Consider the following 24404-nt stretch of genomic DNA (forward strand, 5'->3'; position numbering starts at 1 on the left):
GTGACGCCGCGCGCCGCGGAGGATTGTGGGAGGAGGTTGTCTCCAATTTCTCCTCCCCCTCCCCCTTTCCCGGCCAAGATGTCTGACATGGAGGATGATTTCATGTGCGATGATGAGGAGGACTACGACCTGGTGAGGCGCAGGGAACGGAATTCTGGCTCTAGAGGTGGTGCCTGGTTTTCGGGCCTGGGGTAGGGGGCGGCCGCAGCCTCTCCCCATAAAGCATGTGCTCCTTCCAGCCTCTCCTAGTGCAGTGACAGGACGGGTTTACCTCCTCCCCCATCCCGCACTGAACCTGGGCCCTGCTTTTCCAGCACGGAGGAAGGGAGGGTTAAGGAGGCAGCCAAGGGGGTCCCAAGCATTGCGCTCCAAGTCCGAGTGCCTCCCCGGTTTACTCGGACGCCACTGGCCCCGGGCGTCTGGTTCTCGGTCACCCACTACCTCCTCCCACTTTGCGCGAGCTGACTCGGGGACCATGCAGCGGTGTAAGCCCTGGCATTGCCTTTTCGGGCCCAGGATTCCGGTCCCCTCTTTACACTCGGCCTGAACAGGTGCAGGATGCTGGGAAGAGTCTGAAAACTGTAGGAGCCTACTGCACCTAGGCCTGAACGCGAAACGCCACTGTGCGTCTCCTGGAAACAGCTTAAATAGTCCTGTCCACGGTCAGTCTTCCTTTGAGGTAAAGGTACGGTGGAGAGTTCAGGACAGCGGAAAAAAAAGAAGGTAGTTGAACTACTTGCTGTGCTCATTAAAGAGAAAAACTAGGGAAGAGATTTTGCCTTTTGGGGGAAAGCGGAGGGTTGGGTAGGAAGATCGATCCAATGGCTTTCTCCAATGACTTTTTCCTAGACTTAGAAATTTTCCAGTTTTCAAAGTTAAAAATATCAGTTGCATAGAAATGAACGAATTTATCTAATTGAATGTTGATTTTTAAAGATTCAAGGTTGATTTTATTAATGATTTACAGCTTTTTAAAAAACTAACGTTTCAGTTGCTATTTTAAAATATGTTGGAGCTAAGAAAAATTACCCCTATCAAGAATTAGCATCAACTTTGCTTTGAGTTTTGGGCTCGTTTTGTGCATGGCTCTTGTATATTACGGTGATGCTGCATTATGTAAAGTTGTGAAGTAGCTGCTGAGGGAAATTTGGCACATCTTATAGTTTAAATGCTGGAAATTCTCAAGGCATGATTCTCAAGTGTGTAACTTCTTTGTATAAACGTAATCCACAAGTCATTTCCAGTTTATCTTTCCATTTTAAAACAAGGGACATTTTGCATAAGAGAAAGGGAAATGCTTGTTACCTGAGAGTCAAGGTAGAGATCTTGATAATAAAGTCAAATGTAGAGTTTCGCTGATAGTGATGATCTCTTCCTTACATTTTAGTTTGTGCAGTCCAAGCCAATTGTACATAATGTCCTTCAGTTCATTAAGATCATTAATTGTATTATCTTATGCATTTTTATTTATTTAAATGTTTACTTGTATTACAGGTGTTTTTGTAACCATGGAAATGTTTTTAAATGTGTTTGTATTTTAGTTTGTGTGTTATGTGTTTCTACTTATTTCTTTCCTAAGGAATGGTTTATTGAATATATGTTTACTAGCACTGTGGTTCACTTGAAGATCAACCTTAAGAGTATGTGTCAGAATGACAGTGAGAATCGTATTGTTCCTTGAAGTACTCAATTTTTGTGAGACTTTTAATTGAACATACAGTGTTTTAACTTGGCTGCTTTTCTCTAGTCTTTTAGGGCCTAAACTAGATGTGCAGTATAATTAAGTTGAATATATAGTTGTTTTAACCTTTTTGTTTCTGAACAAAAAAAAAACAGATTTTAAACCACTACGTAATTAAATGAAATTTTTTTTCAGGATTCTATTAAGTAGAGTGTGTCTGTCCTGTGTCTGTGTCTCTTTCTCCCATGCCATTCTGGATTCCCAATCATAAAATTCCTACTCAAAAAAAGTGAAAACTTTTATGCCTCATCTAATAACAGTTAAACTCTTTATGTATCATAAAATTTAATAATTTTTTTACTTCCTTAGCCAATTTCCTTCAATCATTTTATGTTTTTTAAAAAAAAAAAAGCTTTAAAGAACTGATTGCCATTTCATGCTTACATACATAAAAGAGAAGTTACATTGTTGTTTTCAATAGTTTATTTTTCCTGTGTCTTTTTTCCATTTCTTAGGATTTAAAGAGTCTGTAGTATTGATTTGATGCCTTACGGATACTTCTTTTTTTAAAAAATGTACTGTTTGGTGGAAATTTTGTGATCACTTCATTTTGTCAAGATGTTAATTAAAGTCAAGAGTATTTTTGACCACAGTGATATTTACCACATCTTTCATAGGTTGTCCACTGATAAATGTTAATACCGTAAATCACTTTTTGTCCTTGCCCAATCTAGTGGAAATAGTTATTTTTAGCTATTTCTAAAATCATACTGTTTGTATCCGAGAAAGTAAATAATGATTTGTGCCAAGTTTTAAAAGAAAAGAGAACAGACTTGATAAATAAGAAGAAACACTCCAAGATCTGATTGATTTTTATTAGAGGCAGAAGCAGGCATTTTCTAAGCATAGTGATCTGTGTAAAAGTGAGTAAAGAGAAAAGAGATGGTTCCTACTGGTAGATGATGTTTAATCGATGTTAATTTTACAGATTTACAGGTATTTACTGGCATAATTATACTAAACAGTAACTATAGTGCCGTTCATTAAGTTAATGCTTTGATAAGTTAACTATATTATAATTCCACAGTCATTCCTTTCTAGCATGAAGTTGCTTAATATTTCTAATAGTCTTTTTGAAAGGATTTAAGACAAATTGGGTCAAACCAAAAATTTATTCCTTAGTAGGTCCTCTTATATGTAAGGCATTGTGTATTTGAATAAAACATTTAATGTATCACAAATGGAAAAAAAATTGTACAAAAAATTCAGTCATTCCACTTGGTTAAATATATATTACCAAACTATGAGCCTTATATTCCAAACTCATAGTTGGGGTTAGTGAATGAATGTTTACTAGTATTGTTTTATTTTGGGCTTACTATTTGGCAGTTTTAATGCCCTAAAAATGTTCCTTTTTGTCTACTTTTTTGGTGGGGGTGGGAGATGAGTCTCTGATTTTGGCCACAGGGTATCTTACAGAAAACTCTTTATTTGTCACTATTTTACAAGATCAGCAGAGAAATGATGTGTTGAACTTTGTTTCCCATATTATAAAGAAACTTTCATGGCTTAAGTTAAAAATGACACTTTCATTTTTTAAAAAGGAATTTTGAGTTGATGTGAGTAGAACCTAGTAAGCTCATTTGAAGAAGTGATAGATGAAATAATATGGGACAAGAGCAAAAGAATAGCCTTTAGGGATTTGTGTGTTTAAATAAAAGACTACTTAACATTCACTGTGTAAATAAGGAGCTTGGAGGTTACAAGTTATTTTCCTCTGAGGCTTTTGTCCCTATAACTTACTCTTGACAAAATGTTGGAGATCTTCAAGAAGAGATTTTCAAACAATATACTTTTTATAAAGGTCTGGGCCAGTGTTTCCTGTGCTGCACACACATTTGGAATTCTGATTGTGGTCTTCACTCAGATGAAGTTTCATTGTACAGTTGAGGCTTTTAAAGAAACATAACATGTTTCCAGTTGGGCATTGTCTTCTTAAAAATAATCGTCAGAGGTGTTCATCGTGGTTTTTTTGTTTTTTTGTTTCTATAATTATAGATTATTGGAAACAACCTAAATTATCAGTAGTAAGGGAGTACTAATTCTAATCAAGAGAATGATTGATAAATTATGCTATATCCATGCAATGGAATGCTATGCCAGCATTTCAAGCTGTTCTGAGGAATATTCAATACCATGAAAAAATACTTTTGATAAATTGTATCAATCAGGATTCTTGGGTATAAGCGATAGATACACAAGTCAAACTAGCTTAAAGAAAAAGAGACTATATTGACTCACATCACTGGGAAGGGCAAGTATGGTGGATTCATGGGTGCAAATGATGGTGTCAGGTCTTTCTCTGTTTCACTGTCTCCTCCTTGGGCTGCTTTCCTCACTGTGTTGGCCTAATGTCTTCTGCTGTAAAGAGTTATCTTCCTAGTGTCATAGCCCCAAAGGCAAGAGAATTCCTTGCTAGCTCCAACAGGGGACTCCCAGCGATTACTTCTGTTGACCCAGTGTAGGTCCATGTGCCCATCTGTGGACCACTCACTGTAGAAAGGAGATGGGTTGCTCACCCTTCTCAGTGGCAGGGACACTGCAATTGAAAACCCTTGTCAGGACCACATAGAGAAAGGGAAGGGTCCATCACCAGTGCTCGGCACACATGAATCCACTACAGATGTTAAGTTTGAAAAATATGTAGGACAATGTAATCCGTGTTATACCATTTTTGTTGAGTGGGAAAAAAAAAAAAAAGTCGGGAAATAAATTATGGGTGATTTTTTTAAATTTTGTTTTTAAAATGTATTTCTTCCAAACCTTTAACAGTAAACCTATATTTTATTTCTGGGGTGGGGAGGTGGGTTACAGTTTGCAAATGATGAGCAAAAAATGTGACCTTGGCCTCGGGAGGCCAAACAGTGATTCTGTCATTGGTTAAAATTTTTTAGAGTCCCTCTTGCAAAATTGTCTTCAGAACCTAAAGCATTTTCAACTTAGCTTTTTAAATAGGTAAAATGTATACATGGTTCAAAATCAAAAAATATAAAAATGTATTCATTAACAGTTCTCCTTCCATTCTTGTTTCCCATCTGCCCAGTTCCCACTCCTACCATAGGTACCAAATATACATTCTTAACGCCCTCACTCCCCCCTTTTTTTAACCAGAATATAGCATATTAGAGATATTGTTCTACACATTTCTTTTGTGATTTAATTTATCTTAAAGATTATTCCATTAATTATGAGAAGAGTTTTTACAGCTGCATTGATTTTATGCATGTACCATGCTTTATTTAAAGTTTCCCTATTGGTAAACATTGGTGCTTTTCTATCTTTTGTTGTTATAAACAATGTGCAGCTTTTTTTTTTTTTTTTAATAATTTCACTGTAGCCAATGCTTTGTCCTTTGAGTAGATTTAGTTGAAAATATGTATTCACAATCACGTATGATAAGTTAGTTGGGCTGTCAAAATGGATGATGCTGTTTTAGATTAGAAATACCTGACAAATGGAATTAGTTTTCTTCAGAATTTCAGAAGCATTATTAATAACCCAGGCAATATCATTGGAGTAATTTTACTGCCTCTTAAAGTTACTACTTCAAAGAAAATACTGATTTATAATATTAGTTTTGTTAAGCTTTCAAAGGACCTATTATATTACTCTATAGATGTATGCTGTGGAATGAAATTAGAGAGGTTCAGTCAGGGGTAACACAAATGATAATGGGAGGCTGCTTTTACATGTTTAGAATAAAATAAATGCAAGGTTTTTCATTCCTAACTTAAATCTGTAGCTATGAATATTCCACAAAGTGAATTTGTACTTGTGTATTATATCCCAGAATGAATTCCTGGACCTCTGTGGGGATTAGAACTTCCAGTAGGATTCAGTCTCCAAACTTGACAAAAGAGTAACTGAAGCATCAAGAATGAGTGACTTACCTAAATTCACAGGACAAATTAGTGGGAGAGTCAGAACTAGAATCCAAGTCTAAAGACTTTTATGATTGGGAAATTTAATTTGAAGACTGAATGTTTAGGTCAAAGAAAGAATGTTCTAATTTACACCATAGCCGAAAATTAAGACCCATTAACTTCAGTGTAATGTTTAAAAGTTTAGAAAACTTTAAATGGTTAAACCACAAATGACTACAGAGAATTGGTTATTGGGGCATTGCCCTGTACCTCTCTGCCCAACATCTGGTACAGCTGTCTAGACATGGTCAAGGCTTACGAAGCTTTGTTAATAGTGCATCTTGATCTCCCAGAGCACATTTCTTAGGACTTTTATCAGCAGCAGACACAGGAGTAAGTAGATGAACTGTGGAACTCACCCTGTTTAGTAGCAGCTCCATTCCAAAATATAGTTGAAATTGACCACAGTTGTGTATTGAGTTATCTTGGAACACACTTCGGAACACTTTCTGTTTCATTTAAGCAAACATTGATTGAGCATTTTCCACATTCCTTGCTCTGGGGATACCAAGGTGAGTAAGGGAAAATTTCTGCTTTTGAGAAGCTGGTGGGGCAGGTAGAGGGGGATGGGCACAACATAAACATACATTGCAGGTCATGTAGAAGCATAAATGAGAGCATTTACTTTGCTAAGAAGAGTTGGAGAATGGAAGGTGAAATTCAGGTAATGCTTGATTAATATATTTCTGAGGGGTGTTAGGGCTGGGAGCATAGTAGGAGAAAAGTGGGGAGGTTGTTCGGAGGGGAAATGATTTTGAATTCCTAGCAAAGAGAACACCTTGTGCAAAAGCCCAGAGATTTGAAGTTGTGTGGCATATCTGGGGAAAGGAGAGAAGATTTGGGTGGTGTGGATGGATTGCTTTGGGGAGATACCATGACATAAGTTATATAGAGCTATTATTCAACTTTAGTTGTGTTTTTTTTTTTTAATCTCTTCTACAATATTCAAGTACTTGTTTTTCATATATCATTTAAACTCTTCTTTGTTTTTTTAAAGCATTCTCAATATTTTGATTAAAATTTCAGTTTCTTTTTCTACTAAAAACCATTTTATTTAAGCTTTTACAAATTATGGTTATCTTTTATTCACCTGACAATTCAGATTAGCAATATTTATTTAATGTTTCTTCTTCTATATTCCCTAATCTGATTAATGGCACCAATATGTGACCAAGCCAGAACCTAGGAGTCATTATAGACAACTTTAATTTCCTCTTGTCTTATACACATTTGGTTGATCCCATTGATTTTATATCCTAACGTCACTTATTATTTCTGTATTTATCCCATTGCCTTCCTTTTCTCCCCACCTTACTACTTGGAATGAGGCCTCCGTCATCTCTTGGCCAGACCGTTTTCAGAATATTCAGTGAGCAACTTGATTTCTACCTGTCTGTCCAATATAGATCTGTCATCAACCCTTTATGTGCTTCACTCAGCCAAATCAGACTATTCATGGTTCTTCCAAATGTGTAATCTATTTCACACTTCCATGCTTTTACATATGTGTTAATTGCTTTGTTTTAAATGCCCTTTCTCATTCCCAGCAACTCCTGTCCATACTTCCAGACCTGATCCAACAGTCTTCTCCTTCCTCAAACTCACTGAAGAGTAGTTGATTACTCCTTTTTTTGGCTGCTACCATATCTACTATGTGTCTGTATTATATTGTTTTTATTGTGTTATATTAGAAGGGAAGGACTGTTAATTTGCATTTATGTGAACAACACTCAAATGCTGGCATATATTGAAAATCATTATTTAGAGTATAAATATTATAAATAATAGAAACATCAAAACCACAAAATCATTCTTCTAAAGACTTTTCTGAAGATCATCAGTGTTAAAAATCATGCCATTGTAATATCAAAGAATGGTTTTGTAGTGCACAGCTTGTGGTAATAGTGTGATTAAACTGTAAATGACAGGTTGGTGATGTCATGATGGCTAGTTAAAGCCATGTAAATATGATGGTGCAGATCGTAACAAGATTGCCTATTTATAAGAAACCAGAGAGCAACACATGGGTTTTACCAGTTCCCATTTATTTATATATTTCAGCAATAATATTTACATAACATTATGCAAAACTGTTATACATTCTTTTTCTTAATCCATATAATATGAAAAAACAAAAGAATATATTCAGAAAACGTTGCGGGCTAGATCATTCTTGTCTCAATCATTGTGTTCTTTCGAATTTACAACATCTGAAGTTTAGAAATATTGATTTGCAGCCAGTCATATCCTAGACATTGCTTGTAGCGATTCTTGTACTCAGTGATTGAATGACGACGCACTGTATAAACATAGCAAGAAATGTAAAAATTCTTGTTTTGAGCAGTGTTATAATTGGTTCAGTAATTTGCAGATAATGAAGTTAACCTCTTTAATTCCTAAAATATTATTTTCTGTTTCTCCTTTAGCATCTCCACATTCTACTAATGTTATGTGTACCTCTCTCCACTTCTTCCCTCTCCTCATATCCTGGCCTAATTGTTTCCTCTAATCTATTGTGAGCCAAGAAACCAAAAATAAATGGGCTTTGAATGAGAGACCAAATTATTAGACTTTATGATAAATGTAAATCATAAATAAACATGTTTCATTTTACCTCCAGGTTCAGGGTTATATTCCTAAAGGTTTTGTTTGCAGAAAAGCCAATTTCTGGTTGAACAAGTGATTCCTGTAACTTATTGAACAGTTTTAAGTGAAGATTTGTACTTTAAAAAATTTTTTTCTGATTAATCTTAGATGTAAATTTTTGGAAACATTTATGTTTGTTCCAAGTTAACTAGACAGAGAAGAACTGTTTTCCTAAGGTGTAGAATAAATTCTATAGCTATGACACTTTACCCCCGAACCCTCAAAAAAATTGGTCTTCCCTGAGCAGGTGATATTTAAAATGAGATTCAAAATGATGTGTAGTAGTTAGATGAAGAGAGGTGGGAAGAAAAAGGACTAGCTTGTAAAAGTGGGAACAAGTTTACCCACATGTGAAGTAAGGCCAGAGTGCCTGCAAAAAAGTGAATGAAGGAAAGCTTAATAGGAGATAAGACTGGATTCATAGTTAGGAGTCGAGTTTTGATCATTTTGAACTTGATTTTAAGAGCAACTGAAGCCATTTTTGACAAGAGGAATGAGATAGTTAACATTTTATGAAGATTATTTTGCTTTTGTACCATGAGAAGATTGGAATTTGAAGAGTATAAAGGAGAATGGGAAGGCTATTTGAAAGTGGCTTGGTATGCTAAGGTGATAGCAGGGGAGAGAATGGCAGTAGATAGATTTGTGATTTATTTTGGAGGTAGAATTAGTAGGACTTTTTTCATGGAAGTTCAAATGGTCTGACTGCTTTTGGTTCTTCAGTTACCTCTTGTTTATGCTATTTTTGCATGTATTTTTCTCTTTCTTTCCCATTTTGTCTAGCAGGCAAACTCCCATTTATTTTTCAAAACCCACCTTAAAATCTATCGCTATCGTTTGGTATATAGTTAATTGGCTTTTTCATTCTTTATTAATTACTTTTTAATTTTGATTGGTTTCATTATAGTGAAACCTAGATTACAAGGGTTAAAAGTGAATGAGTGATTTTGAAATTTATGTACTACTCACAGCTTGATCTCATTCCTGAGAGAAGTGTTCTGAGGAACTTTCATATATTAAACATACCTAAATGCTACCTCTTAATCTGTGAGAGGAATACCAGTGCTTCATGTCCTCACATAAGGAAATAATTAGCCTCTAGAGGGCATATGTTACAAAGCCACTATTTCAGTTCTTACTATGGCTAAAAAATTTGTTTTATACTAACGTCAACATCCTCCTCCATCTAGTGGTCATAGGAAAAAAAATTCAACTTGTATTGATGCATCTTTGAAATTCCGAACACTGAATACACTCAATATCTTTGGGACATTACAGAATTTTCCCTTAATACCTCTGTGAAGAAATTTATTGACTGTATTTGGATTTAGAAATAACTGTAATACTATTCGTATCTTTTTGTGTTTATTTCCAGGTACTATTCTTAATTTGACATGAACTTACCTGTTGTAATGACTTGTAGCTGAGAAGGAAATAATCTTTATCTTGTGTCTTCTTAAAATAATAATTTTCATTTTACTAATCCATGTGTATTTTATAATCCTTATTATTAGATTGAATGTTCTTGAAAGTATTTTAAACTCTTGTTTATACTGCTCCACAAAATAGTTGTTTTATTCCAAATTTCCCTTGTGCCTTATTCTAGTACTGTTTCTCACTAAGAACAGAATTTATGTGATGGAAAGCTCATAAAAATTACGTAAATCCATTGTGTTTTACTTGTTTTGAGTTGCTGTAAAACTATACTAATAGGCATTAAATAAACAACTGTAGAGTAATGTAGAATACAGATAAGACAAATACTCTTATTAATATATAATTTAGCAATATACCATTATACAATATGTAGATCACCATCCTAAATAGTGAGGCCATGTTAGAATAATGAAATTTAGATTTAGGGAGTAGAGGAAATTAGATTACAGAATCAAAGATAAATAGTTAGTACATATTTACATTAAATTTTTCTCAGGTTCCATGACCAAAAATAGGTTAACCACCAAATAATTGGGTGGGGGTATGTGGTTAGCCAGTGTTAGTTCTTTGCTTTCTGCTTTGTGTTGTTTCTACAAAAGCTATAGTTTTGATCTGAAAGAAGTTATTCTATTCTACTATTCAAATTTGGGCTCCCCCCCCCTCTTTTTAAATAATAGTTAAATAGCAGCATTTACCTATGTATTCAGAGTTGTTTGGTTTTATATAAGCGTAGGGTTTTTCCATATTAACAGCACTCACTTTTTACAATGCAGTGTATAGCTTTCTTATTTTCATTTTAATTTTTCTTTCCAACACACAGGAATATTCTGAAGATAGTAACTCCGAACCAAATGTGGATTTGGAAAATCAGTACTATAATTCCAAAGCGTTGAAAGAAGATGACCCAAAAGCAGCATTAAGCAGTTTCCAAAAGGTTCATATTTTTTCCAGTTGATTCTCTATTTTAAAGTTTTATTTTTTTTTAGTGATGTCTTAAATCAAATAAATCCCAATGATTTTATCCCATAAATGTGCTTTGGATACTCTAAGGTAAGTTTGCATTATGCAGCACAAGCAAATATATAAAAAGGATCATCCTGTTGATATTTTTCAATTAAGCTATCTATGGAACAGGCCTGTTATCCTGAAAACCTGGCAGAAGGATGAACTAAAGTGATAGGCAGTAGATATTATCCCTGCAATCCTGTTTATTCTTTTGGGGACAAATCACATGTAAGTGTGATTTTACTATTATTATTATTTACTATTATAAATAGCTTGATTTCTTGATACACTTTTGGGTTATTATTACCAAGAGGTTATTGGAGGAAGTGGGGAGTACTTCAAAGACTGTCATAATCAAGTAGTAGTTCTTACTTAATCTTCTGATGAAGAAACTTCAAAACAAGCTTGCTTATCCTTAAATATTTTAAGTTGCCCTTTTTTTTTTTAAGCTTTTTAAAACTGAAATTGAGAAATAGTGGAATTCTTGGGGAAATGTATATGATAAAAATTAATTCAAAGCCCAGATGCTGTGTGTCATTAGAAAATAATATAGTAATGTTAAGTTGGACTAAAAATTTCTTCCTTTGTTTAGGTTTTGGAACTTGAAGGTGAAAAAGGAGAATGGGGATTTAAAGCACTGAAACAAATGATTAAGATTAACTTTAAGTTGGTAAGATTTGTTTTCAGGGGAATTAAACTAATAATGAAATAAATTATGTAGGTAAAAACCTCATGGCAGCAAATGGCATTTCATTATATCTCATTCTCATTCTCTAAGACAGTTCTGTTGATATCTCCATATTTAGCCTGCTTTGTAGTTCTAATAATAGTATAAATTAAGTAAAAAAATTTTAAATAGATAACTGCTGGAGATTTCACTAGTAGTGCTTTATTACTTTGGATCTCTCATGTTTCTTTCAATAACCCTGAGTAATACAAATAGTTCTGCAAGGAGTAGCAACATTTAAACTATTAGCAACATAGAGCCTTAGCAGGGAGGACTTTTCTTTACAGAGGGCTAAGTACCCAGGCTTGAAGAGATTCTTCCACTTCAGATTTTATGGAGAACCATCCATTAATAGGGAGAAAAGAAGCGTGTAGCTGTTGCTGCAGAACTTCCTGGATTATGGGGTAAATCATTAGGAAAAGACATAACTTATATGTGACAGCTGGTACCTAAGGCATTTAAAAAGTTGGAATTTTTAAAATACCTATCCCTTGTTTTTGAATTTTATATTTTTTGGTCTTTGACTATTTTTGGTAGTTTTTGTGAATTAAATAAATATGTTATGTAATAAGCAGTATCTAAAATTAGGAAAATCTATAAGTTGTACTTTTTTATAGGCTAACTTCATAATTCTGGTTCATATGTCTGAGTAGTCTTGTTATTTCAAATTTAAGATAAAATATTTATAGTATTCCTGGCATATGTATTTCCTCTTATCATAAAATATTATTATTTTTCTATTATGTAATATATGGTATACTCTTAATCATGTGCATGTATTTTAGTACGTAAACATGTATCTAATAATGCATTTATTTTAAACTTTTAATTTTTCTCCCCTCACAGACAAACTTCCCAGAAATGATGAACAGATATAAACAGCTGTTGACATATATTCGGAGTGCAGTCACAAGAAATTATTCTGAAAAATCCATTAATTCTATTCTTGATTATATCTCCACTTCTAAACAGGTTAGATTTAGTTTTTTCCTCTTGGTACTTATTAATATGTTCATTGCTTATAATGCTTTTTTTTAAAACCTAGAAACTATATTTAAGCAGTTTTGCTAGTTATTGGTATGTTTTTAAAAAGTAATAAGTACTGTTTTCTTGATTATAGTACTAATTATGTGATATTTAAAGGTAGTAACTCCCACTTAATCTCTTTACATAGTATCTTCAGATACTAAAATATCTGCAAATAACCTTTGCAGGCTTATATTAGATTCCCATACAATTACTATCACAGTTCCTTTTAATAAATGGCATCATCACTTCAGCTGTCCAGCCTGAGCTCCTGAATACTTAACAGTTTGAATCATAAATTATTTGTGTATAGATTTAATTAGAGTAAGATCCTTGGGGTGAAGCACCTGTACTCATGTCACTTAGTGCTTGGCTTTACTTGTTGGATACTCAATAATTGCTTCTAGAATGGATGAGTGGGTGGGTGGTTGATGAAAGGAAGGGTATATGATGAAAGAAACTAAAATGGGCATTGGGAGTGATAGTGCTTTTATTCTTTTATATTTGGGTTGTTAAGAAAAACAGTACTCATTTTAGTTTGATGTTTTTGCTGAGATAATTTTTAATTGAATTGTTTGTTCATATTCTGTTAATCAACATAAAGTCCTAAATTTCAGCTTTCTTACTCTGATACTTGAGTCTAAGAAGTATTCCTATATGATTTAGTATTTCTTAAAATAGTTGAGATTCCTGTACTCATCAGTAAAATGTTCATCTCATAATCAGCCTCTTTCATTCCCTGTCTTTTCTACTAAATGCCATTTTTATTCCTTGAAGCGGTTTACTTTTACTCCTCAAATATAATGGGAGCTCTTTTTTTTTAATGTGGGAAAATATTTTCTGAGTTTTACAAACAAGTGTTATAAAATATTTTTACTGCACTTTTTATAAATGTTAGGCCAGGGATTGGGTAGGGGGAAAAGTAGTGATTTTAAAACCTAAAGATTATATATTTTTGCATTCTATTATATGTAGGCTCTTTGTCTTTTGAAAGTAAGAATAGATTGTGGGTGGGTGACACTCAACTTCTTCAGTATGCCATCAGCAGTCATGAATAAATAGACAACCTTTCCTGAAAGTTTCACACTTTCCTGCTATCATGGCCCTCTTACCTCTTCTCTTGATCCTATTAAGTAGAGCTCTAAAGAATCAGATATACAAGCAAAAGCAGAGCTGGAAGTGTTAGAGGGGTGGGGGAAACCTTATCATAATGCAAAACAAGTAGTGATTTCCATGAAAACTGTCATTCAGATTGATGAATTGATGGTGGTTAGACACAGCTAAAATTAAACTAGACTTCTCCTCTCCACCCAGCTCCATAGTTAACCAGTGACTTAAAAGTGTGCAGTCCACTTAATTGATTTGTCACATTTGTAGAATTTGGGGGGAAGGAACTTGTTCACCTTTTCCTTTAGCAGCTTGCTTGGTATTTGCCACATAGTAGGCAATAAATAAAAGCTGAATGAATAATATATGCACTATTAATAACACAGTACAACTGTATATGCACATCATTTACTTTTGTTAATATAAAAACAAGTTGTTAGATTGGGAAGGAAAATCTTATACTATTAGAGCTTTAGAACTTACGGCAATATAGTTTATATGGGAAAATGTTTTCTGAGTTTTATTTTTTTAAAAACATACATAACAGATTTTGACACTTATCTTTTTTGTAAATGTGGTATGTATTGTCTTAAGTAATGTTAATTTTGTGGACTGTAGAAGACATTTGGTATGATACAGATAGTGTATCTTGTATGTATTAAAGTTCAAAGATGCACTTTTTAGTTTGCTCAAATTAACTTTATTAACAGGTACAAATTTGCTGTTTACAATTATAGAATTCTGATTTTTTATGTCAGATGGATTTACTGCAGGAATTCTATGAAACAACACTGGAAGCTTTGAAAGATGCTAAGAATGATAGACTCTGGTTTAAGACAAACACAAAGGTAACAATTACAGTTACATTTTTGCTTTTTGAAGAATGGGTGGGTTGTCCTTAATAATCTCTCCTAAAGATGGCACACCTTTTCCTTTAGAAATCTTTTGATTTTAATAAGTTTACTTTCTTGCAGCTTGGAAAATTATATTTAGAACGTGAGGAATATGGAAAGCTTCAAAAAATTTTACGCCAATTACATCAATCCTGCCAGGTAGCATTCCCTTATTTTTTCTAAATATTTTATTCTTTGCAATAAAGAAACATAAGAACTAATTGTGTTTGAAATATTGTGTAGGGGTGTTTTTGTTCAGGCATCATCCCAAAAATAAAATTTGGAGCAGTAAGTTACGAAAATACTAATTTTTTTCTGAGTATTACTTTCTTATTCTAATCCTCATACTCTGTGGAATAAGGCAAATATTGATACTTATACAGTTATTAATAATTATTAAGAGTAAGCCTTTCCTGTTTAGTTATGTGCCCTATGGAAATATAGCAAGAATATCATAAACATATATAATAAAGTTATATATGTGACTGAGGAACTGAACTTTATATTTTATTAGTTTAATTAGTTACATAGATTGGATGGCACAGTTCTATGACTTTTTAAACAGTGGGCTATAATTTTGTATTTACTTTTTGGTCTGGATCAAGTAAATTATTTTATATTAGTTTAAATTTCATGTAGAAATACTATTATAAATATTTTAAAGCTCTTGTAATACTATGTGCTATTATTTAATTATATATATGTCATTTCTATGAATAGGGAAAAGTTGAAAAGGAAACTTTTCTAAACTTATTCACTTGCAGATATTTTCATTTAATGGTTTTGCTTTTTGAAGCAGATTAGTCACACATTCGTGGAAAAGTTGAGTCTGACTAATAAGCAACTATTGGTTCCTTTCATTGTGAAATAGAAACGGTGGACAAGACATTTCTGAATGGAGGAGGGTCTTTCACTGTGTGATAATAACTTAAACATTGCAGCATTTTATACATATCAAAAAGCCCTGGCCACTTTTTCTTTATCCAATGACTAGAAAGAATATGGGGGGGTTCTTTTTTAGCCACTAAAGGTGGTATTCTTATTACTTTCGGTCCCAAATGAAATTTTGTATTGCGTTCTCACACAGAAATAATACTGTAGATGTAAGGTTCCCAGGCTAATGCAAATAAAAATTACTTGTGGTAGTATTCTCTCTCTTTTATATTGTGGGTTAATAAGTTTTGTTGGACCACTATATCAACTTATAATATTTTTTCAATGGAAAAAATGTTAATTTCCATTCAGCTTACTTTAAATGAACTGTTTGTAATAAAAGTCTATAATACTATCTGCCTATGTGTTTATTTAGTAAATAAAGTTGTCTCTAAATTCTGTCTTGACTAAAGAATTTGCTTTTCTAGACTGATGATGGAGAAGATGACCTGAAAAAAGGTACACAGTTATTAGAAATATATGCTTTGGAAATTCAGATGTACACAGCACAGAAGAATAACAAAAAGCTAAAAGCACTCTATGAACAATCACTTCACATCAAGTCTGCCATCCCTCATCCACTGATCATGGGAGTCATCAGAGGCAAGTTTGGTTTCCAGAAGGTGGGCAGTGAAATGGGAAGATACCAAGGTGTTATTACATATGATTAATGACTCTGAAGATTGTTTTCTGTTTTACTGAAAACAAATGATAAAGTATTAAAGTCAATGAAATGATGAAGTCCTAGAAAGAAATTAGGATAAATTTTTTTGCCTTATAAAATTAACATAAAAGTAAGGATATTATTAATAGAAAATTCATTTTATCCAAAGTGTATACCCTGGAGCTAATTCTATTCAGGTTATAGAATTACAAGACTAAAAGTCACTGAAATAATTTGCATTTGACCTTTATAAAGTAGCATTCATGTTGTTACTACAGAACTGAAAATGTTCTCATTTCTCATGGTTTATTCCTTATAGAATGTGGTGGTAAAATGCACTTGAGAGAGGGTGAATTTGAAAAGGCACACACTGATTTTTTTGAAGCCTTCAAGAATTATGATGAATCGGGGAGTCCTAGACGAACTACTTGCTTAAAATATTTGGTCTTAGCAAATATGCTAATGAAATCGGGAATAAATCCATTTGACTCACAGGAGGTATGTGTGTGCTTATCAGCTATCATTTATGGAAATAAATTTTATTCTTTGTACATATACATAGTTCTTTTTTGTTTTTTTTTTCTTTACCATGTTTAGGCCAAGCCGTACAAAAATGATCCAGAAATTCTAGCAATGACGAATTTAGTAAGGTAAGATTTTATATTTCAGTTAAGGTAAATTTCCTTAAAGCAGTCACAAAGGATACACACACACACACACTTATCCATATATTTATTTGTATGTATGGAGACAGAAAAATAAAACTTTTCAAAATTTATTCTTTTGTATTTTGGTTTGCAGTATATCACAGTTTGTGAAATTTTTATCTTCTGAAGTCATTTAATTTGCTGTTTCTATTAGTCACAAGATTTTATGAAGTATCTGCCGTTTTGTGTTATTGTTCTTGCGTGTTGTGGTTCTATGTTAATTTCCATGGAAAACTGATTTTAGATGTTTTAAAGCATTCTTTAACAATGTTTACTGCTTCTACTTCCCTTAATCCAAAATAAGGTTATGAATGGTCCACATAAACCAAGAACTTTCAATAGCACAAAATTATTGCTAAACATATTTCTTTACTTAATCATATATTTTCTCAGTGACAGGATGAACATATTTTTAAAATGTATTCCCCAGATAGTTTTCTGAGATGGGAGTAAGGGGGCAGAGGGATCATACTGGTGAGAAACTAAACGATTTATTGAAGGCTTCTATGGAGGAAGATGTACATAATTATGGTTACAACCAAAGAACCCATGATAATAAATTAATATTAAAATATTTTAGAAGATAGAACCAAACAAACCTGGAAGAGGCCTATGTTTTCAAACAGATACTGATGGGCAAAGAAAAACTTTACTTCACACCAGGAGAAAGGCCAGGAATAAATGGAGCCCTAGGCTTTAATGGGCTTTCTTTGTAGAAAAGTACAAGTTTCTTCAAGTCCTTTGTTTTCAGTTGTACAGCCTAGTTTATAAAAACAGGAAGGGTATAGAGACATAGGGAATGTTATTTGGAGATGTATGTAGATAGTTTACATGACCAGTCTCTTAGTAGGCTTTTTCAATTATAAAAAAAGTAATGGTAGACTATAAAATATAAATTTTATATATTTGGAGGAAATAGCTTATTTCATGATGTTGTTTAAGTTCCTGTGTAAAATTTCCTCATTTACTTTGTTTTCACTTGGCAATGATTTTTATAAGTTATTAAGCTTTATATATATATTTTAAGGAAATCTTAATTTTAGCTGTGAAAAGTAGGAATCAGTTTATTTTAGGTGAACTGGGAACTCTGAATTGCTATATTAAGAGATAAATTTCTTGTGTATTGTTTGCTTTTTGTCTGTTTTAATATATTTATTGAATTAAGTGGATTTTAGTTATGAAAGGAGAATTTTCCGCCTTCATTTCAAACAGTTCCAAATGCATTTGATTTGGTTAGAGATTAACTTCATAATACTTTTAAAAAATTGTTTATAAAGTTAAATTGCTACACAGTAAATTAAACTTTTAAGACTTTAAAATATTGAGGAAAAATTTCACCCTAGACATTGACTGTTTTCTCTAAATTAATTGGTTGAATATATTAAAATGGATTTAAAGACTGATTTATCAGATCTTTTAAAAAGTGAGAGCTATATTTATATATTTTATAATTACTCTAGTGAAGCATCTATACTGGAACTCAGAAACTTCTTTAATAGTAAATTTTGACCCAGACAAGTGGCCCTTGATGTCCCACAATTTTGTATAAAATTTTAAAAAGAAAACCACTTAAGTAGTGGAAAAATGTCTCTTAAAGTATACGTGTATGCAAAGGTTTTCACTACTGGAATGTATCCTCCTATAGCATATTACAATGTTTTGGGGATAGGTAAGAAAGTAATGCTTCCTAATTTTATCTTCCTAGTCAGTTGCCAGCAGACTAGAGGAAAATAATTCCTGTTGAAGCACTTGAATCACCTGCCCCTAACATGAAGTTACATTGCGGCCCAACAGATGGAAGCACAGCAGAGGGCGAACAGAATGGCTGATGATATGTCTTACATATAAAGCAGACAGTGGTGCCATATCCAGAAGGTTGGCATCTTCCTTCTCAGCACCTTTAGTAATCCCGATAGTGCCTTACAGAATTGATTTCAAGAATAGACAGTAGACACTTCAGAGAATTGTGAACATATATCAGCCTTTGGCCTTCTGCATCAGTCTCTACTTGTCTTTGTACCCCATTTGGTGCTTTCTGCCACTGATGTTTCCACTGTATAACTCAGTGACTAGAGAGACTTGAGAATCAAATGTTCCCTTTGAAAAGTTTTGGCAGTCGCTGGTAGCTTTCTAGAAGATAAAAATTAGGAAGCTGCATTTTCTGAATAGCCTTCAGGGAGGATATACTTTATTTAATTAGAAAGACAAGGCCAAACTCCTCCATACAGTAATGTGCATAAACTTGGTGTCTTTCATTAAGAACAATTAGGGATTAAATGCACAATTTAATTTTAAAACATCAAACATTAAATAGTTACACTGTCAACTCTTAATGAAACTAAGATTTTGAGATGTTTTAATTAGCTATGTATAAATATGGGAGATAACCTCAAAAGAGTTAATCTTTCCTTTAAAAAGCCAAATGCATTAAAAAGGAAATTCATCTTATTTGCAGAAATACGTGTGTTTAACTGATTTCCTTTCTTCTTTCTTCATACAAATTAGAGAAACTGTAATATAACTTAGATTTCTGCATATAAAAATTGATAAACAGGCTCTTTGGATTATCTGATTTATTCTCTGACTTCATAATTGACAAAATTTATACTTTTCTTTTTCTGTTAGTGCCTATCAGAATAATGACATCACTGAATTTGAAAAGATTCTGAAAACAAATCACAGCAACATCATGGATGATCCTTTCATAAGGGAACATATTGAAGGTCTGTACTTTCTACTAAATAAATTCTGTTACGTTCTTTGCCATAGTTAAATAAATCCTTACTAGAGTTGCATGAAATTAAGCCGTTTTTCTTTTATTTATTGCAAAGTATAGAAATGTTTCCAAATGCCGTCATGGAATAGGATATTCCAGTGGAGTAGAATACTTCATTATAAAGCTGTTTTAAATTAATCATTAGCAAATTATATATTATTTCTATAATCAGGTACATAAATGATATCCATTTCATTTAAGGGGGCTGTCCTTTTTACCTTTTTATTCTAATTTAGATATTGTTGCATTTTATTATTGATACTGAAAATTAATGAAAGCTTTGAAAATCATCCCTTTGTTAATGGGGCCACTTATCACCCCAGTGATCCCACCTATTATGGAGCTATTTGAGGGTTTTTAAATGACTGTTTGGAACAACTCATTCTAACATTTAAATTCCAGGTGCCTCAGGAAAATTCAAGGAATACTTTGGAGGGAATGTTCTGTTCTCCACCTTCCATTCTCTTTCATTCAACATTTTTAAGGTTCTTATGTGTACTTTGTGGATATAGAAAAAAACAGAAGCCTTATCCCAACTAGTAAACAATAACAACAACAAAAAACACTTCTACATGAAGAAGCTGGGGGAAGGGGGACAGGATGGGGTTGTGAAAGTATTATATAAAATACAGTATTCTAGGTGCTGAGAGAGCTTACAGAACAAGGAACTTAGCTGGTTTAAATCAGAGCTTCTTGAAAGATGCTAACTGTTAAGAAAATGATGGGCCATGGAGTATTATTGAGAAGGCAAGAGGATATAATTAGGAAGTCTCAGCATGAGCAAAATCAGGGAGGTAGAAACAAGAAAAATTATGGGAGAGGCAATCTCAAGTCATACATATTCTCGTTGGATCCAAGTATTTGTAGTCCTTCCAATCAGAAGAATGTATTTTGAGAACATATATGATAAAATTAGTCAATTACTAGGATTTAGAAGTGCATAATGATCCATAAAGATAGCATACAAATTGTTAAAACACTAAAATATTATTTTAATTTTTGTCTTTTCTTCCAGAGCTTTTACGAAACATCAGAACACAAGTGCTCATAAAATTAATTAAGCCTTACACAAGAATACATATTCCTTTTATTTCTAAGGTACTAATATTAATGGATTTCAATATTTATAATTTATACTTATAAATACAATATACCCACCTTCCACTTAAAAGAGTAACTCTAACTTAATACTTTGTAGTATTACGTTTTTTTAATTAAGCATAACTTAAAGACTTTAATTTTAATGTGAATTTTTCTTTGTTTTCTTAGATAAATTGAGTTAATAGAAAAGCTCTTTTAACATTTTAAGATATAGAAATGGGAATGACTAAATTTGTTTTTCAGAGTCCTTCAGCCCAACAGCAAATTGTAGAAGGGAAAGTAGTGGCTAAAATATATGATTGAATAAAGATTAACTTCAAACAGTAAAATTGTGGGGAGGGAGGAATATACTTCAAAAAGGTACAAAGTTAAATCTTTATCAGGCCTATGTTCTCAGATATTTTGAAGTAATAATATTTGTTTAAAATCTTTTCTTCATTAATTTTCCTTTAAGTGGTGGAAGTAAATATAAAATCAGTAATTATATAAGATCATGAAGACTTTATATATGTTAATTAGTAGAATTATAATGAGTCTTTTGTCTTAGGAGTTAAACATAGATGTAGCTGATGTGGAGAGCTTGCTGGTGCAGTGCATATTGGATAAGTAAGTCCTTTGTTATTTTTTACCACAAAATGTTCAGGACCATGTTTTGAATAGCAGTGATGAAAGTAGCAGCTGAGTTATTGATTTTTCATAAAAAGCACCCACTGGCTATAATTTTCTATTATAAAAGATGTATGTATATTGTATCTGTGATGTTTTTGATAAATGAATAAGCATATAAAACACAATCTCTGGAAGCATTCTGAATGGATTTTCAGAGGAATTTCTCATTCAGTATGTCCCATAATACAGCTAGAAAATTATTTGATGAATAGTATTTCTTTATGGTTTTAAGTATAAGATATTTGGTACATAATAGTTTTGAAATTATTTTCTAAAAGCTTCACAAATGACATTTGTTCTTCATTAGCTGAGTAAGTCTATGCCTATTGGTTCTTTTGGTGAAGCTGATGAAAAGTAGCTGAAATCTGGTTTCTGTCTAGTGTTTGAATAAGGAAATGAGTGTCATAACTAGTGCTGAACTCACTCATTTAATGTTAGGCAGCAGTTTTTTTCTTTTGCCCATATTGATATTGTGAATATTTTATGAGACAGTATAAAAGATTACCTTAGTAAAGTTATTTGTAGACACGTCTTCTTTTATTTTTACAGCACTATTCATGGCCGAATTGATCAAGTCAACCAACTCCTTGAACTGGATCATCAGAAGAGGGGTGGTGCACGATATACTGCTCTAGATAAATGGACCAACCAATTAAATTCTCTCAACCAGGCTGTAGTCAGTAAACTGGCTTAACAGAGAACAAGCTTCTACAGACATACTTAAGGCAAAGTGCAGAGATGTAATCCTTAAAAGAACTGGGAATGGCAAAACTACTGTCGGTTGATGTGTCCTGAAAATTATTGGCGTTATGGCAGAAGTGCTTTTTGATCAACTGGTTTGTGTTTTGCTGCTGCATTTATCCCAAGAAAAACAGCTTTAATCTCCAGAAGAAAACCAAAATGCCATGGGATTTATGCTGTATTGACATCTTGCCCTAAACATACAACATCATAGTAATTTGTCGTGGGCATCATGACCAGAGAGAAGATTTTTGTCATGATTTTAAGTACACTGACATGCTACTGTTGGTTAAATTTAAACATGTTTTACCTGCAGAAATTCTCACAAATAACCTGCAATAACTTGAAATGCATACCCTTTTGAACACTTCTTTTTCTCATGTATAAACTAAAATGTTTGCTGCATTTTGCAAAATGTCAATTCTCCAAAAATGTGTCCGTATATTTCTGTACCTGCAGTGTAGTAAAGGTTTAGATGAAACCCCTTAATTATAGTGGCATACTGTCACTTAGGTTTCAAGCAGCAAAATAAACAGTGCAGCTCAGAAATTGTAGTTTGGTTCTTGATGTGTTTTTATTACACTTGGGGTTTTTGTTGTTTTTTAGTATCTTAGAGATTTCAAATTATTTTATCTTCAGTTAATGATTTTAAAAAACCTGGGGGCAAATAAGTTGGTTATTTACTTTCAGGTTTTTAAAAGTAGCCTTTATTGATAAAGTAAGGAAAATTAGTTTCTAACAGAACACTTGTATAGTACTGACTTTGACAGTGATGCTTTAAAGGAATAAAATTCTTTTTTTTAAAGAATGATATTCCTTTTTAAAGGAATAAATTCTCACTATCAGAATGTTCACTTTAAACAAATATGTCAGAACATAGACAGCTAAATGAATGTTACCCTGCTTAGTGATTGTGCTTAAAGATTATTTCCTAATTCTGGCAATCTACCATTGCCCCAAACTGCTTAGGTTTGGCTCTTTTAGAATTGCATTCAGAGTTAATCTGTCGCACACACTGTTAACTTTATGAGTACCCACTGTTTTTGTTTTTGTTTTTTGTTTTTTGTTTTTAAGTATTACCAAGCTAGATTGTCCTTAACTATTATTTGGCACCAAATGACTTAACAATTTCCAAAAATTACATCTGTCTTTGAGGCAATAATAAAAAGCATGCAGCTAACTTTGAAGGCAATCCCAAAAGAGTTTAAAAGGTATCTTGAGCAATGGCAGCATAGTTAGAAAAATGAACTGTGGCCTTCCAAGGTAACTTGTCACCTTAAAGGAAACTCAGCTCATTTGAATGTATTGAGTTTTGGGTATATTTGTTTCTTTTAAAAAGTTCACATTATTTTATAGCATCAAAAAAGAACTAAGATTAAGATAATTTTTTTGGTTTTCTATTGCTTGTTATTATGTAAAAATTGAATGGCAGTTCAGAAGGAAGAGTATTGTAACCGAAGAGTGACAACCAAGAATTTTTGATCTTTAAATCAGATTTTATAAGTAGTGGAAAGAGCATGGACTTCAAACAAGGCATGCTTATTTGATTTTGTCAAAATTTTACGAAGATATGTGATATATATTTATATTAAACTATATAATCCTTAGATTTAGGAAAGCAATCAGTTAATGTCTTTAGCAGATTAAAGCAGTATTAACTACAGGTACAAGTTGGAAACTGTAGAAAACTGAAAGAAAACGAAAGACAAAATTTATGTCTTTGGTAGGGAATAAAAAAGTTTAAGATATAAAAATTACGTGTATTTTCTTCTCTTTTACATAAATCATTTGTGAAAAGTGTGTGCTAATTTTTTTACAGGAGTGGTATTAATTAGGATTTATTTTTCAGTATAATTTGGAGACCCTTTGTTACCCAAATAAAAATGACAAGTATCTGTGCCTTTATTAAAATATGTATGCATGTGATAACTGTGGAAAGCTAAAGCCCTACTTAACTGAGATGATGGATGTAGATTTCAAAAATTTGAATAATGTAATTTAACTCTTAACATCCACCGCTTACAATGCCCAGTTTTCTTGTGATACCTTCCCTGTGTGCAGTAGTGCATCTTTCAATTTTGAGAGAGAAAGAATGCACTTGTTGTTTTTAGGAAAACTGGGCTAAAATATAACAGTATCTACAGCTATACCATAATCTTTAATTTTCATGTAAGTGTGTATGTACCAACATAGCCTTTGTTTACTATAATCCACCCCCACCCCCATACAGGTTTGTTCATTTTTTTTAGACCTTAGAGCACAGATTTTTGATACATCTTAACAGTCTAACTTAAAACAATTTGATATG

The 24404-nt window shown here is 32.8% G+C and overlaps 1 protein-coding gene across 2 annotated transcripts; it reads left to right on the top strand.

Annotated features, from left to right (window-relative positions):
- Positions 1 to 12: 12 nt before the first annotated feature.
- On the top strand, positions 13 to 22650 carry COPS2 (COP9 signalosome subunit 2). 2 transcript variants are annotated; one of them, XM_037834032.1, is made up of 13 exons: positions 13 to 132; positions 10568 to 10681; positions 11345 to 11422; positions 12326 to 12451; positions 14350 to 14460; positions 14587 to 14664; positions 15867 to 16041; positions 16422 to 16600; positions 16700 to 16752; positions 19435 to 19532; positions 20601 to 20683; positions 21234 to 21292; positions 21905 to 22650. In XM_037834032.1, the coding sequence occupies exons 1-13, from the start codon at positions 79 to 81 to the stop codon at positions 22047 to 22049; spliced, it is 1353 nt and encodes a 450-aa protein (XP_037689960.1). In that variant the 5' UTR covers positions 13 to 78; the 3' UTR covers positions 22050 to 22650. The 2 variants fall into 2 exon arrangements, with proteins under 2 accessions (XP_037689960.1, XP_037689961.1); XM_037834033.1 differs by having other exon boundaries at positions 14371 to 14460.
- Positions 22651 to 24404: the final 1754 nt, after the last annotated feature.

This window comes from Choloepus didactylus, chromosome 4, assembly GCF_015220235.1.
Source record: "Choloepus didactylus isolate mChoDid1 chromosome 4, mChoDid1.pri, whole genome shotgun sequence".
NCBI classification, from domain to species: domain Eukaryota; kingdom Metazoa; phylum Chordata; class Mammalia; order Pilosa; family Megalonychidae; genus Choloepus; species Choloepus didactylus.

What these genes read in the sequence shown, in the direction of transcription:
- COPS2 (XM_037834032.1), top strand. Translation starts at nt 79, where the DNA reads ATGTCTGACATGGAGGATGATTTCATGTGCGATGATGAGGAGGACTAC. An exon ending in CATTAAGCAGTTTCCAAAAG is followed by an intron (nt 10,682 to 11,344) that starts GTTCATATTTTT and finishes TCCTTTGTTTAG; the next exon opens with GTTTTGGAACTTGAAGGTGA. An exon ending in GTGCAGTGCATATTGGATAA is followed by an intron (nt 21,293 to 21,904) that starts GTAAGTCCTTTG and finishes TTATTTTTACAG; the next exon opens with CACTATTCATGGCCGAATTG.